We start from the raw sequence: 12,163 nt of genomic DNA, 5'->3' as shown, positions 1-12,163 counted from the left end.
CCATCTGATGTTATTCCTTGGTATTCACCCAAACTGTGAAACCAAATTTTACCACATGTGTGCGTGTGTGTCTCTGTGTGTGTATGTGTGTGTAAGAGAGAGTGTGTTTTATAAAGCATAAACCTATGCATCCCAGAGACAGACAGCCCTGACACAACATAACTAAGTAGCCTAAGTCCGAATGCCAGCCACCCAATCAACCCTGCACTGCAATCACTACAGACTTCTGATGGACCAGCAAACAGTCAAGACAATAAAGGAATATATGATGAAACAAAACAGAAATAAGAGAAGTGAGCTTTGTTTGTCTAAATGTTCTTGGGGGTGGGTGTAGTTAAGTGTCAGAGTGCTTGCTTAGCATGTATGAGGCGCTAGGTTTGATTGACAGCATAACAAAAAAGTAAAAATACTGCTTCTACCACACAGTGGCATAATGCAATCTTGGTGAAATACTGATTCACTTCAACAGGCCATCTAATAGAATGGCAAAGGAACAACCTGCATTAGTGTTTGATCTGCCTCGACAGAAGGTATTATTGTAAATAATGCTAAACATAAGCACAATTTAGTGAATAAAGTAGGAGACTGGTAGGGTTAAGCTTTCAGATTCAATCTATAGTTCTTCACCAGCCACTTGCTGTTTGACAAGTTACTTACCAACTTGTGCTGCCATTTCTCCGAAAACTTATCCCCTAAGATGAGGATAATCCTTGCAATCTGTGTCACAAGCATTTTGAAAGGAACCATGAATTATTGTGTAATGCTCTTGAGATTCCTCAGATGTGGGGTCCTACACAAAGTAAAGTATTATTACACATCTCTCTAACAGTAGCATCTGTTTGTACTATGACTTTCCCCTACACCTGCGCTGTGATTCCTGGGCACTGACTCTCATCGTGCTCAAAGCCATGTCTGACATCCTGACCTAGGTAATTCTTTTCTCCAAGTCTTTGTATAACCTACATCTTTCTCTTCCTTAGAAGGTATTATGAAAACTAAGACTTATAAAACCCACTGAGCTTCAATCTTGTATGTTTTGATAAAATAAGAAATATGTGAGATAATTTGGTATTCTAATCTGCAAATAATTTACCATAATTATGTATTTCCTACACTATTTTTAAAAAAACCAGCTGTATATAAAGGGACATTTCACTTATGTTTTATGAACAGAAAGAATAGGTCAGAACGTGAGGACTCAAGAAAGGGAAGCAAGTAGCTACTGCTGCGACCAAAATGCTTTCGCCCGGATGACTAATGACTAAAAGCAGGCAGTGTGCGAGCATCATTGCCGGGATGACTAACAGCAGACAGTATGCGAGCCTCAATGAGATACTACTCCATTTGAAAGAACTTGGAGAACCACAGAAAGCTACCGACACACACTTTAACAAAATTATAGCATCATTTACAATCATAAAGTAGCTTAGTATTACTTCTACCGTGAAACCAGTAAAAACACGTCAACAAGTTGTAACTAAATATATTGTGAGTAAATAAACCTGTTAGGAAAAATATACTTTTAAATCTTCCTAAGTAAATCTAGAAATATGTGAATATAACAATTCATTTAAATGGACAGATATAACACACTGAATAAATGTATTCATTTGTAAGCTATGAATTAAAAAACCGAGAAACTAGCTTTAAAAAGTATTTTTAGAAGTTCTTACATAGGAAAAAAATGCATGAAGGTGAAAAAGACATTCATTTTTCTAGCACTAATTCGGACAGGTCTCTAAGTAAGATAGGTACGGTGGTGTCCTTTCTTTAATGCCAGCACACAGAAGGCAGAAGCAGGCAGATCTCGCTAAATTGGAGGCAAGCCTAGTCTATATAGCAAGTTCAAGGCCAGCTAGAGGTTCATACCTATGTAAGAGACCAGAGATGGACATGACTTAATCCACACTCTTAGTATAATAAAAGGATGTCAGAAAGTGTTTATATGATTCCTAAAATATCCAAAATGGAAAACTTTCCCAACAGGTTACAGCAAGGCCAACTCCTACAGTATGCCACGTGACTTGAGTAACTAACCCTTTTTTTTTTTTTTTTTTTTGTTTTTTCGAGACAGGGTTTTTCTGTGTAGCCCTGGCTGTCCTGGAACTCACTCTGTAGACCAGGCTGGCCTCGAACTCAGAAATCCACCTGCCTCTGCCTCTGCCTCCCAAGTGCTGGGATTAAAGGCGTGCGCCACCACGCCCGGCTGAGTAGCTAATCCTTAATGGTACTAAAATCTGCTCCTTCATTACAACTATTTGCTATGGCTATAAAGCCAGTCTATGTAAAGAAATAATTCTTGGCTTTTCTCTACTTTCTTTGTAGACGTGAGTAAAGCTCTGATAAAAGAACTGCCTGTGACTCAGACATATTACAAGACTGGTCAGTTATCAAGTCTTTCGAACCAATTAAATAAGTTCCGACAATTCCTTATCTTTAAACTCACCCTCAAATGTAGCAATTCATAAAAGGAACAGGGGAAGCACACTTAAAACACTGAAGAATCATCCAAAGAGAACTTTAGTTAAAACATTATTAAGGTTTACCACTCATGTACTTGAAACAAAAACTGAGGTTGAAGGCGGAAATCCTGTCAGAGCAATCACACCTCCTCGAGTTCCTGTTCTTCCATCTCTAGTTACACCTCAAGCTATCCGAGAACCAGGACTTTGGTTTAGCTCAGAGCCCTCCTGCTCCCCCACTAACCCCTCTTATAAAATTCGATAGCACCAGACTTATTTACTAGCTATTTACACAACTACAGACAGAATTAAACTTAAACCATTATTCCTTTCATTCAATCACACATATCTTTCTCATCATTCAAATTCCCAAGGCTTAAAATACATATAATATCATGGAAAATTTCAATTCTCTTCAGTTACTTCCATTTATGTATGTCTTAACTCCCAACTGAAACTCTAAAAAACAAAGCTCTTTTTTCTTTCCTTTTTCCTTTTCTAGGGACTGTTTTCTATGTCTGGACACCGATGAGTCAATCTAAAGTGGAAGCACACTCTTCAGCTTGGCATTACTAAATAATGCTTCCGGGATGAATTCACGGAAGACAGAGATGTCACAATACAGCCATCACAATGTCAACAAGACCAAAACGCACTCAGCTTTCCCCAAACACATCCATGAGGTTTAAGTTATACTTCCTACTGGTACATGTGGAGGTGGGGGGGGGGGACAGGAGGGCTCTGATCTAAACAACACTAAGGTAACATTTAAAATCCCTAAACCTCAGTGAGTTACACAGTAAGCACACTGGCAACTCCTACACCTACTATGTAATTCCAACACCATGAAAACCTCAACCTGCCGTAGCATTCCCACACAAGCAAAATGTACAGATAGTAAATTACCACCCACAACTACCTCAGTGCCCGAGATTATGAAAATCTGGTATGATTAAGAGATTCTTTCATGAAATGTAATACAAGAAAATTCATTTACTTTGAATTCTACAATAATTAGACCCATTTTATTAAGGAAATGCTCTCATTCATTAATCAAGTTACATATCATGAGGTAATAAGTTACAGGTTATGAGAAGAGATTAAGATCCTACCCACAAAGAATAAAAGGTACAGTCTCTACAAATTAAGAGTACTAGGTGTTAAGGATGGCAGTGGAGGTGAGATGGTATGAAAGATACTTCAATTAATTGCCTGAGTGTTTATACCTATGTTGATCTCTCAAAACAAGACGACCAGAAACAAACAAACAAACAAACAAACAAAACCAAACCAAACAAAACAAAAAACAAAAAGAAAATCAACCAACCAACTAAACACCTCCTACAATGGGATGGCGGAAAACAAGGATTACCACAGGGAACGCCTAAGTGTGTTACTGTGACAAACAGCACAGCAGCTTTCTCTCCTGAATTTACCACCTTTCTGTAGGAGCTTTGGGTCATCACAACTGAGAGCAAAATATCTAATAATTCCACCTCAAATGTGTTACTACCCAATTTTAAATACAACATCCAGAAAAACACCATGAAATTTGACCAAATGTTTCCAATGTTTATTACCTGATAAATTATTTTACATTGTGCTTAGATCTCTCTCCATAGTCAGACCTGGCATTCACAACCCTTTAAAAGCTAGCACTGAAAACGTGGAAGCAGCAACTAGGGGATTAAACAGTATTTCTAACTAAGCAACAAAACATTACATACCTAAAGTATAATGGGGAATAAAATGGAAGAATTATAATTTACACAAGTAAATGAAAATAAAAAGCTTTTACCATGAACCCATGAGTACAGAATCATCACAGAGAACAAATTAGGAATTCAAAATCTATTCAAGGTAGCTGAACTTCTTAAAGATTTTGATAACTTTATAGTCTATATAAAAGAAACAAACACTGAAGTCTAGGGTTTTTCGTTACTGTTTTCAACCACTAGTAGTAGTAATAAATAAATAACAAACAACCCCACACATATACACACACACACACATACACACACACCAATGTACTTTTTAAGCAGCACGGAAAGGTCAAGAGTATGTTTCACTTTTACTTTGCTTTTAAATCTTGAAAAAGCCTGTAAGTTTAGGATTTACAGAGGTCATACAAAACACCATTTCAAGAGTGAAATAAATGATCAATTATTAGAAATAGAGAAATGTCCCGTACCTGGTTTCTTTCTGGACTTTTCATGACCTAGCTGTCCTAGATCATTACATCCACATGTGTACACAGTCCCGTCATCCAGGACAAACACAGTATGCCTGAGTCCACAGCCTACATCTCGGACCTTTTTATTCACGAAAAAGTCACTTTTTCTGGGCTCGAGTACAATTTCTTCATCAATTCCTCCCAAACCTAGTTGTCCATAGGATGCATTTCCCCAGCACAACATGCTTGTAATGACTTTGGTCTTCCAGTTTCAATACAAAAGTCCCTTCTCAAACACTGGAAACTTGGAGGTACCCTATGTCTGAGGAGAAAAACAAAAGTTAGTAAGACTTCAAAGCAAGCTGCTCTCTCATCAAGTGTTAAGCTAAAATGAGGACTGCAATTGTTTAATACTTATAATATGCTTCAGGGTTACAGTCAGCTCTCTCAGTTTTAAAGGACCATATACAAATGTTTAGGAAATGACATCACCTTCTACTATTCTTTGCAAGACTTAAAACAGTAACTGGCTTTAACTCTGTTATATAAGTACTCTAATGAAATTAGGTTTTCGTGTTTAAATACATTTAATGAGAATAGTAAATAAGGCATGTGTCCAATGCCCAAACAAGCAAGTATCCAGCCAACTTCAGAAACATAATCTTGCAGTCCCCCATAGCCCACGGAATTCAACAATCTGATACCTACCTCCACATCAACAGAAAACGAAAGTTCTTATCTGTAACATAAATAAAACCAATAATAGAACTTTAGAAAAAAATAACAATTTAAACTAGACTTCTCATTATTTGTACTAATAAGCTATATACAAAATTAGAAATTATCAAGTCGTAATTTCAAACAATCGACTCCATTTTATAAGTCAAACTGCTGAGGTCTCGAACTCACACTCCTAATTTAATTTTAAAACCAAATCAATGTGATTATAATACATACCTCTAGGAAAATTACTTAAAGATGAAAAACAATCACAGGACTGCTGAGTTTTTTTTCCAAACAAAACCGGGTAGGAGGCGGGGTTAACTTTTGATAGGAAAATCTATATAACTTCTACACTTGAAAGACATATATAAGGGGCTGAGAGATGTCTCTTTTAAAGGATCCAGATTCAATTCCCAGCACCCACATGGCTGCTCTCTGTGTGTTTAACTCCGCCCAGGGAATCAATCCTACACCCTCTACTGGCTTCCTGCACTACGGGCACACATGGTGCACAAACAAGTGAGGGAATCCTCCATTAACATTAAAAAAAACCTTCACATTTCTTTAAAAAGCACGGTGTATTAAGAAGCATTAATAGAAGTCAGTCTTATCCTTGCTGTCCAAAATCACCTAAATTCCTTACGCTTAATCTGAGGTTTCAAAACGTAATTTTCCTGCATTTATGTTTATTTATGTTTATTTAGAAAGTGCCGAAGCTGTCTCACTCCACTCCTATCAGAAAAAGTTTGATTTCATCCCTTTGGGACACCAAAACTCGAAAGTTCCGGAGATTTCTGCATTGTCTTTCCGTATCTCTCTCTGTGTTTTCAAGGCTAGCATAAGACAGGAACATATCTCCGATTTCAATGCGCTTCGTTTGGGTACCCTTTTTTTTTTTTAATCTCCAAAAAGTCAGAACCAGTATGGGAAAGACGTTCTCTCGCCAGCAACAGGTAGGAGAACGCAAGGCAGTTTGGTTTCCTCTTTCCTTGACCATGCACCTCACGATCAGCTCCCGCGGCCCGGGGCAGAGGAATGGTCTGCACACACTCAGCCTCACGGGCCGGCCAGCCAAACTCCCGCAGCTACCTACGGGCGAGCCGGGGAGAGGGTCCACCCCACCGGGCTCAGCCCCCACGGCCTCGGTCCCAGGGAGACCCTTTCCCCGAGGGCGGTGCACCACTCCGGCCCCGGAAAACACTGAGGACACTGGCGCCCTTCCCCAAGGCCCCAGCGGAGCTCGCCTCCGTCACACTACCCCGAACCCACGGGGGGCAACGACTCACCGGGTCTCTCAGGGCAGGGAGAGCCCTAAGCGATGGAGGACGGACGCTCCCTGGACTTCTGGGCGGCTCTCCAGCTCCCAAGACCTTCCTCCTTCAGCCGGCCGCGGCGATTACCACGGTTCCTCCGGCGTCCCCTACCGCAGCTCCGCTGCCTCTGCTGCCCGGCTCGCCCGTGAAACTTTCCCAGGCTCCTCCGAGAAACGCTGCCGCCAGCACTCTCCGGACCGAGAGACAAGCCGTCAGCGACCCGGATGGAGCGGGAGGGGAAGGGCTGGCGGCGAGCAGGGCGGAGACCACGAGGGGTGGAGAGAGCGGAGGGAGAGGCTGGCGACAAGGGAGAGGCTGGCGACAAGGGAGAGGGGCGGTGGTTTCGCGGGGGAGGGGGGAGGGGGAAGGGGCTGGCCGGAAGTGAGCCGGGGAGCATGCGCGACCCCGCCCACTTCCCCATTCGGGCGCCTGCGCGGGAGACCTCCCAGGGTTCATCTGATCCAGGAGCCTGCGCAGTGTTGCGGTTCCCTGCTCTAAGACGCTAATGTAGCCGGCTAGGGCTAGAAGCTGTCAAATGTATTTTTTTTCTGCCTTTTTTTTTTTTTTTTTTTTTTTTTTTTTTTTTTTTTTTTTGTTCTTGTCGGTGTGTTTTTAACAATGCTTGGCGTTGACAAGGGCTACTTAGTGAAAATTTCATTTTGGTTTGTCTTTCTGCTTGGAGGGTTTTAGCCTTTTCATAATTTTATTCTACCTTTCCTAATTTTGGTTTTGAAGTAGCAGACGAAACCATCACAAATACGGTTAGAAAAGCCGATGATGGCTCATTTTAAACCCTTAAACTCACCTGAGCCTAATTTGAACATGTAAGATATATTGCTAGCAATGGAGCAATGGCTTAGTCTAATCTTACTAAATGTCAACGTCTTTGCTTCAGGTTCCGGAACAGTGTTGGCTCACGTTTTCAGCTAACTTCTTGGAAGATACGAGGTTAAATTACCCAAACTCTTTCACTCAGAGAAAAACAGGGCTTACAGCTTCACTTCCTGCTTCATGTAAACGAAATCCAGATTTCACAGGCCAATTTTAACATCATCTTGATACTAAATCTGTGTGTGTTGTGGTCTCAAAAAAGAACCCAGTGAATGAATGGAGGACAATTTGTTGGAACAAGAAAAAGAGATTTGCTCGGTAAGCTGCCAAGACCAAGAGCATGGAGTAGCTTGCTGACATTTTAACCTTTTAAACAGAGGTTCCATGCTCTCTTTATCCTTAGGAGGAAACCCCGTAGCTATCAATCTCTGAGTGTGTGTCAATCGTGAAGGGGCGGGAGGGTAGTCTCATGCTAAACAATGGTACTGCAGGCTTAGAGTGAAGGAAGCTCAAGACCTTTCCAGTCGAGGAGAGGTGTAAATAAAATGACAGCCTCATTTAAAAACAAGAGACCTCGAAACGCAGTTTTGAAACTGTATAGTAGCTAGTTTTACACAGCGTTATGGCTTTACTGGGTGCTTTAGCCAGCTAAGCATGGCACTAAAGCTAAGTTTGGCTGTCTTCAAACTTGTGGACCCTCCCTTCAGAATGGTTAAAATTGCAGGTGTAGGCCATAGCACCTGGCTTATACCAACCATACTAGAGCCTGGGGGTTTTTTGGTTTGGTTTGGTTTTTGTTTGTTTGTTTGTTTGTTTGTTTGTGGTTTTTTGAGACAGGGTTTCTCTGTATAGCTCTGGCTGCCCTGGAACTCATTTTGTAGACCAGGCTGTCCTCGAACTCAGAAATCCGCCTGCCTCTGCCTCCCGAGTGCTGGGATTAAAGGCTGTGCCACCACTCCGGGCTGAGCCTGGTATTTTTGAATGAATGTTAACAATCTGTGTAGTCAACCACAGTACACAGGTTGGTTGTTTTTAATTGAAAAGTATGTTTCAGATTAGGAGATGGTTACTGGTGTGTTTATTAAAAGATAAAGAAGTATTAATATATGTTCAATGGGGGTGAGGTGAGGTGTGGGGGAAGGGGGTGCCTCAGCAGGCCCATGCCAAGGCATCCCTTTCCCCTGAGAGACCAGCCGCACAAGGGTATACTATAGAATAAAGCTAATTCAGGGCATGGGGAGGGGAGTTAGAGGGTTGTAGAGGCAGAGAAGGGAGAGAGAGGGAGAGAGAGAGAGAGAGAGAGGAAGAGGAAGAGGAGAAGAGGCCGGCTATAACTTCATGGAGAGAGAAAGGAAGGGAATGGGGAGAGAGAGGGAGAAAGAGGGCAAGAGAGAGAGAGAGGCCAGAGAGAGCAGAGGGGGCAAACAGCCTCTTTTATAGTGGGCCAGACCTACCTGGCTATTGCCAGGTAACTGTGGGGTGGAGCCTATATGGCTATTGCCAGGTAGCTGTGGGGTGGAGTTTAGACAGAATGCTAACAGTTACAGATTATTCTATGTAAATTAATTTCCTGGACTACAACAAATTACCCCAAATCAAGTCTCTTAAAACAATAGAAAATTGTTGTCTTCCATTCTAGCAGTCAGAGTCTAAAAGGCGGCCACGGGCTGATTCCCTCTGGTTTTAAGGGGAGAATTTTTTCCTGTGTTTCTCTCCTGGCTTCTGGTGACTGCCATAGGTCCTTGGCAAGCCTTGTGGAAGTAGATCACCCTGATTCCTTCTTCCACCTTACACTTGATGTTTTCCCCTGAATGTCTAAATTCAAGTTTTTCCTTCTCTAAGGATGCCAGCGACTGGATCAGGGCCCACATTAATGCAATATGAACTCATTGTCTTAACGGGATTGTATCTACAAAGATCTTATTTCCCAGTAAGATCACACAGGCTTCCTGGGGTTCAGATTGCAGACTACCACAGTATGTAAAAGAAGTATTGCAACTCCATTTTGGAGAACCTACCTAAGTTTGAACTTAGGTAAACTAACAGGCTGATACCTAACATTAGTTTCCAAGTTGCCTCCTCCCCCAACAAAACCTGAGCCTAGGTCCAGTTTCTAGCCTAACCCTCAACAAGACCAGTGTCTCTAGGTTATTCCCACAACAAACCTGTGCCCCCAGGTTACAATCCCACCCCTTGCCTAACAACCACCACTGCAGAGGGGAGCAGAAACTGAGTTTATGATATGACTCCCAGCACCAACCAATTATGTTAAAGGCCACAGGAACTTCCCAATTAGATACTTAAACACTTACCGCCCCCCACCACCACCACCACTTGCTGCTTACTATAAAGTCTTGCCCCAATAGATATTTGGGGCTTCCCCACCACCAAAACTTTCCTGCATTGGAGGGACCCAAGCTAGCTGAAATAGAATTTAAAAAACCCTGCTGTGATGCTGTGAGTTACATCAGAACGGCTCCTGTCTGGGGAGCTGGGTGGTGGTGGGGGGGGGGCGAAATTCAACCCTTCCCTGGCACTACAGTATAAAATGGTAAAATACTTAAGACAAGAAAGCATAGTGTCGGCCGGGCGTGGTAGCTCATGCCTTTAATCCCAGCACTCGGGAGGCAGAGGCAGGCAGATTTCTGAGTTCAAGGCCAGCCTGGTCTACAGAGTGAGTTCCAGGACAGCCAGAGCTACACAGAGAAACCCTGTCTCGAAAAACCAAAACAAAAAAAAAGAAAGCACAGTGAGAGCACTCACATACTTTCTCATTGCTTAATTCTTTCGTAGTCATTTTGGTTTTTTTGAGACAAGATCTAATTTTTCTGTCAGGACTACCATCAAACAGAAGTACATTGCAAGCCATAATAAAGGAGAGAACTTAGAATCCTTGATATGGGATGGACAGTGAAAGTCTCCATGGAGGAGTTGTCTTTAAAGATGAAAACTAAGGGGCCAGAGAGGTGGTTCCCATGGTTAAGACCACTGGCTGCTCTTGCAGAGACCTGAGTTCAGTTCCCACCACCCAGATGGTGGCTCACAGCATCTATAACTCAATTTCTAGGGTGTCTGGTGTCTTTTTTTTTTTACTTTCTTGAACACGAGGTGCAGCCAAAACATACCCATAAAATAAATCTGGAGAAAAAAAAAGGAAAATGAAGGAATAGGAAAGACTTGTGAGGTAGAAGCAATAGAATAAGGACTTCACTGTCATCCTCAGCTACACTCAGTGGTGTACCTGAGTCTCAGTGGCGTACATGAGTCTCACGGACATACATGAGTCTCAGGGTCAGGAAATAGATAGGTAGAAATCCATCCCTAGGAAGAAATGAGAAAACCAAAATGGTCTCCTAACCTTGAATGAAGCCACTGAGGTAGGAAAGAACTTGATGTTTCTGAGGAACTGAAAGAAGGTTGTTGTAGGTCAAGCACAGCAACAGTAGACATGTTTGGAAGTAGGTAGAAGGCATAATTCAGACAGAAAGTCAATCAAGTAGGGCATGAGCAAGAAATTCATGCCAAGGAAAGAGGAATGTAGCAACCGGAGGAGCTAAGGGGAAAAAAGGGAACAACTGGTGTGGAACAGAACAGTTGCTGAGATAGGGAGAGGCAAAGGAGATTAAGTTGTCACCCTTTTGCAGGGATCCAAATGGACATTAGTAATGGTGGAGGCCAAAACAGCAGGAACAGAGATTGTGTGAAGAAGGTTGAAGTCAATTTGCTTTCTGTCTTCTGCCTGCTCACCTGCTGCCCCTGTCCTCACTGAAGAAGCACACCCTGCAAGGTCCCTGACACCTGTTTGATGTGGTGCTGGCTTTCCTCAGTGACTGACTAGAATCTGCTAGTGTCTTGCTAAAATGAACCTCTGATGATCTATGAGAACCAACCAGTAGCCCATTGGAATCAACTAGTAAGCCATTAGAATCAGTGGTCTAGAGTTGACGGTGGATCCAGGCATTTGTGATAAGGTGGTCTTAGCCACAAGTCTAGAGGTAGCCATGGACCAAGATTCAACCTCTGCCCTAGACCTAGAGGCAACTATGTGTACATTCTAGGAACTTCTGCATCCTTCACTACAGATGAGACCAGCTACCTTCAGCTTTCTGAAAGATGCCAAACAGACAGCAGATTCAGAATTCAGACCAAGAAAATATTTTGGAAGTAGGTTTCATTCCAGTTCATGGAATATTACAGGAGGAGAAGCTGAGGCCAAGACATTGGGTTTTCAGATGCACTAGACGTCGACGGTATTAGCAGCTAAGAAGAGTGTGTTTATGCTTCCAGAGAGGACTGGAGTTCGACTCCCAGAACCCGTGTTAGGCACATGACACACACTCACAGACACACTAATAAAATAAGACTTAACAATAAAACTGAGGGCCCCCTGAAGTCAAGACATCCAGCTTACTGACTTCACCTCTTGACTTTTTACTTTTTTTTTGAATCCCTGAAAGTATTTCTTCATAAAATAAAATGGATATCAAAAACAAAAGCAAACACGTTAAAAACTTGCTTTGCTGGGCAGTGATGGCGCATGCCTTTAATCCCAGCACTTGGGAGGCAGAGGCAGGTGGATTTCTGAGTTCAAGACCAACCTGGTCTACAGAATGAGTTCCAGGACAGCCAGGGCTACACAGAGAAGCCCTGTCTCAAAAAAC

General features: G+C 42.3%; 1 protein-coding gene across 4 annotated transcripts in view; it reads right to left on the bottom strand.

Annotated features, from left to right (window-relative positions):
- Nucleotides 1-7,011, bottom strand: part of Herc4 (HECT and RLD domain containing E3 ubiquitin protein ligase 4) — a 74,294-nt gene extending 67,283 nt beyond the window's left edge. For 2 of the 4 annotated variants that reach the window (XM_021173607.1, XM_021173606.2), the window contains exons 1-3: nucleotides 6,645-7,011; nucleotides 5,344-5,374; nucleotides 4,654-4,957 (exon numbers count right to left, since the gene is read on the bottom strand). In XM_021173607.1, the coding sequence (XP_021029266.1) occupies nucleotides 4,654-4,879 (226 nt within the window). In that variant the 5' untranslated portion in view covers nucleotides 4,880-4,957; nucleotides 5,344-5,374; nucleotides 6,645-7,011. Of the gene's footprint in view, nucleotides 1-657; nucleotides 1,519-4,653; nucleotides 4,958-5,343; nucleotides 5,375-6,644 lie in introns of those variants that run through there. The other 2 variants (XR_003837764.1, XM_021173608.2) reach the window with 2 other exon arrangements.
- Nucleotides 7,012-12,163: the final 5,152 nt, after the last annotated feature.

This window comes from Mus caroli, chromosome 10 (assembly GCF_900094665.2).
Source record: "Mus caroli chromosome 10, CAROLI_EIJ_v1.1, whole genome shotgun sequence".
Taxonomy (NCBI): domain Eukaryota; kingdom Metazoa; phylum Chordata; class Mammalia; order Rodentia; family Muridae; genus Mus; species Mus caroli.
This window is presented reverse-complemented; position numbering and strand designations above follow the sequence as displayed.